The following is a 3,017-nucleotide window of genomic DNA, read 5'->3' on the forward strand; positions in this document are numbered from 1 at the left end:
AGAAACTAATTGGAAGTAATTTTGCGATTAATTGTATTAATTAAATGTGCAGGGGTTGTTTGAAAATTTATTGATAGTTGTGGAATTGGGCTATAGAATCCTCCTAGATAGGTTGGACGGAATCTTCTAGGAAAGCCCTAGAAATTTTGTCCAAGGGCCTATTGGATGGAGTTCTTGGGCTGCTTAGGCCTTAAGCTAAGGAATTAGGGTTTCCTCCTTAAAACCCTAGTTTTGGCTCTAAACTAACACAACTACATAAATGGCTATACCCCTCCTGATTTTGGCCATTCAAAACCTTAGAAAAATAGCCAAAATTTGAGGTCTTCCTCTTCTCTCATATCTCATCCTCTTGCTAAGTGTGTTTGTGAACCACTAAAGGCGCAACACTTGTGGTGCTTGCTACCAAAGGTTTTCAAGGATTAAAGGTTTTCAAGGAGGAATTCAAGATTTTTTACTACAACAATCTTAAAGGTTGGGTTGCTTGTTATTATAAGTCAATTAAATTATAGAAAAGTTTTATAACTTAGGGTTCATAGTATGTTGCTTTACTTGAAAGACATAGATCCAGTTAGGTTACTTGTGTCCTAATCAAATGAATTGTTCGATTGTTTTCCGCTTAAGGCATTGTACTTGTGACCCCTAAAACTCATCAAGAAACACCTCATCGAGCCTCCTTATTCACTAGAAAAGAACGTCGGTGGTTCGCCACCACTACCTCAACATTATTGCCTATCAAGTTTATCCGGATCAAGATAAAATCTCGATCGAGTAAGCTACGTCCACCACTAATGAAAGGGAAAGCGACGAACACTGGTGGTGGAAGAGGGACAAATCAGTTGTGTCGATCATGTTTTGCAGATCTGGAAACGCAGGGTTATTGTAGATGAGAACACCGGTGACATCGAAAGATCTATGGAAGGTCAGATTTTTGAACGGAGGGTAAGGGTGACAACGATGAGCGTCAGTGGCGGAAGAGGATGGTCCGGAAGGTGGTGGTTCTACAGGTGGAGGTCAAGGATGTTCCAACAGATGGTGTTCCATATGTGGTACCAGTGATGGTTTTGTTATGTGTAAGAGAGAGAGAGAGAGAGACACACACACACACAGAGAGAGAATGAGGTAAGAGTAAAAATTAGGAAGGGTTTGACTTGGATGATATTTTCTTGACAAAACTTCAAAAATGGTCCCTGTGGTTTTCGAAAATATCAAGTTTAGTCCCTAAGTTCAAAAAACCTCACAAATGGTCCCTGTGGTTTCAAAACTTTTAACATTTGGTCCTTTCGGCTAACTCCGTTAGCTTTTGGCAGTTAAGTGAAGGGCAATTCAGCCATTTCCCTTCCACAGGGACCATTTATGAAGTTTTACCTTTTTTTTTTAAAAAAAAGAAAAAATATATAATTATTTAATATTAAAGGGTCCCACCCCCTCTCTCTCTCTCTCACACACCATCTTCTCTCTCTCTCTCTCTCCACAATTGTGCTGTAATCTCGTGATTGATTGATCGAGTTCATCTGTAGTCTCAAGAATTCTCCATGGAAGTTCCTCAGATCTAGCTCACAAACAATGTCTTCTTCTTCAAATTCCAACACAAACACCCTTTTCATTATGTTTTACTCTCTACTTTTCTTTTGTTTTTCCGGCAATGCGGACACCGGAACCACCACATTTGACTTCCAAACACTTACTCTCACAAGCTTGAAGTCCCTCGGCGACGCTCACTTGTTCAACAACAGTGTCAGACTCACCCGAGATCTCCCCGTCCCTAACTCTGGCACCGACAGGGTTTTGTACAATAAGCCCGTTAGATTCCGGCGACCTGGGAGCCCTAATCCGGCGAGTTTCTCAACATATTTTTCATTCTCGATTGTTAATTTGAATCCGGGTTCGATTGGAGGTGCTTTGGCTTTTGTCATATCGCCGAACGATGAAGATGTCGGTGACGCTGGTGCGTATTTGGGTATTCCTACCGGCGCTGTTGCTGTTGAGTTTGATACTCTAATGGACGCCGAGTTCAAAGATGTTAATGGGAATCATGTGGGTTTGTATATTGACTCCATGGTTTCTTCCCAAGTTGCCGATTTGGACTCCATTGAAGTCAATTTACGAAGTGACACTCAAGTCAATTCGTGGATAGATTATTCAAGTTCAACTCAGAAACTCAACATCTCTATTTCGTATTCCAACACAAAACCCAAATCACCTCTCTTATCAATCACCACCAATATCAATCGATACGTAAATGAGTTTATGTTTGTCGGATTTTCCGGGTCAACTCAGGGAAGCACAGAAGTCCACTTGATTGAATGGTGGAGTTTCACCTCTTCTTTCGATGATCAAGATACAATTACAAAACCCAGTCCAAATCCACCACCAACCACCACCTTCATGAACCCCACTGCTAACCCTGTTAACTCACCGCCGCCGGTGGGGGTCACCGGTGGGTGGTTGAGGGTGGTAGTCCTTGGTTGTCCTTGTTTCTTTCTTCGATTTGTGCAGTAGATTGACGGGAGGGAGAGAAAAGGATGTGAGGTGGTGATGTTTAAATGGTCTCTGAGTGAGAGAGAGAGAGATGGGGTGGGACCCTTGCATATTAAATACTATTTATTTATTTATTTAAAAAAAGTAATTGCAAAACCTCATAAATGGTCCCTGTGTAGTGAAATGCCAAAAATGCCCCTGACTTAACAACTAAAAGCTAATGGAGTTAGCCGGAAGGACCAAATGTTAAAAGTTTTGAAACCACAGGGACCATCTGTGAGTTTTTTTGAACTTAGGGACTAAACTTGATATTTTTGAAAACCACAGGGACCATTTTTGAAGTTTTGTCTATTTCTTTTTAATAAAAATAATAAGAAATTTAATAAAAAAAATAAAAAAGAATTTTGTAAGGGCATATTCATCTTTTCAACTCGGATGTGGACCAAAACCACACAAAAATATCAATCATAGGGACAAAAACCACATAAGGTATCCAAAATTAGACCTCTAACGCATCACTAAACCTTTTTGGACCAAAA

The 3,017-nt window shown here is 40.4% G+C and overlaps 1 protein-coding gene across 1 annotated transcript; it reads left to right on the plus strand.

Annotated features, from left to right (window-relative positions):
• Nucleotides 1-1,563: 1,563 nt before the first annotated feature.
• On the plus strand, nt 1,564-2,499 carry LOC111892723 (L-type lectin-domain containing receptor kinase VIII.1). Its single transcript, XM_023888770.1, has one exon. It carries the CDS (start codon nt 1,564-1,566, stop codon nt 2,497-2,499), a length of 936 nt encoding a protein of 311 aa, XP_023744538.1.
• Nucleotides 2,500-3,017: the final 518 nt, after the last annotated feature.

This window comes from Lactuca sativa, chromosome 8 (genome assembly GCF_002870075.4).
Source record: "Lactuca sativa cultivar Salinas chromosome 8, Lsat_Salinas_v11, whole genome shotgun sequence".
NCBI lineage: Eukaryota > Viridiplantae > Streptophyta > Magnoliopsida > Asterales > Asteraceae > Lactuca > Lactuca sativa.

Excerpts from the sequence above, each read along its gene's own strand:
- LOC111892723 (XM_023888770.1), top strand. The coding sequence starts at position 1,564 with ATGTCTTCTTCTTCAAATTCCAACACAAACACCCTTTTCATTATGTTT.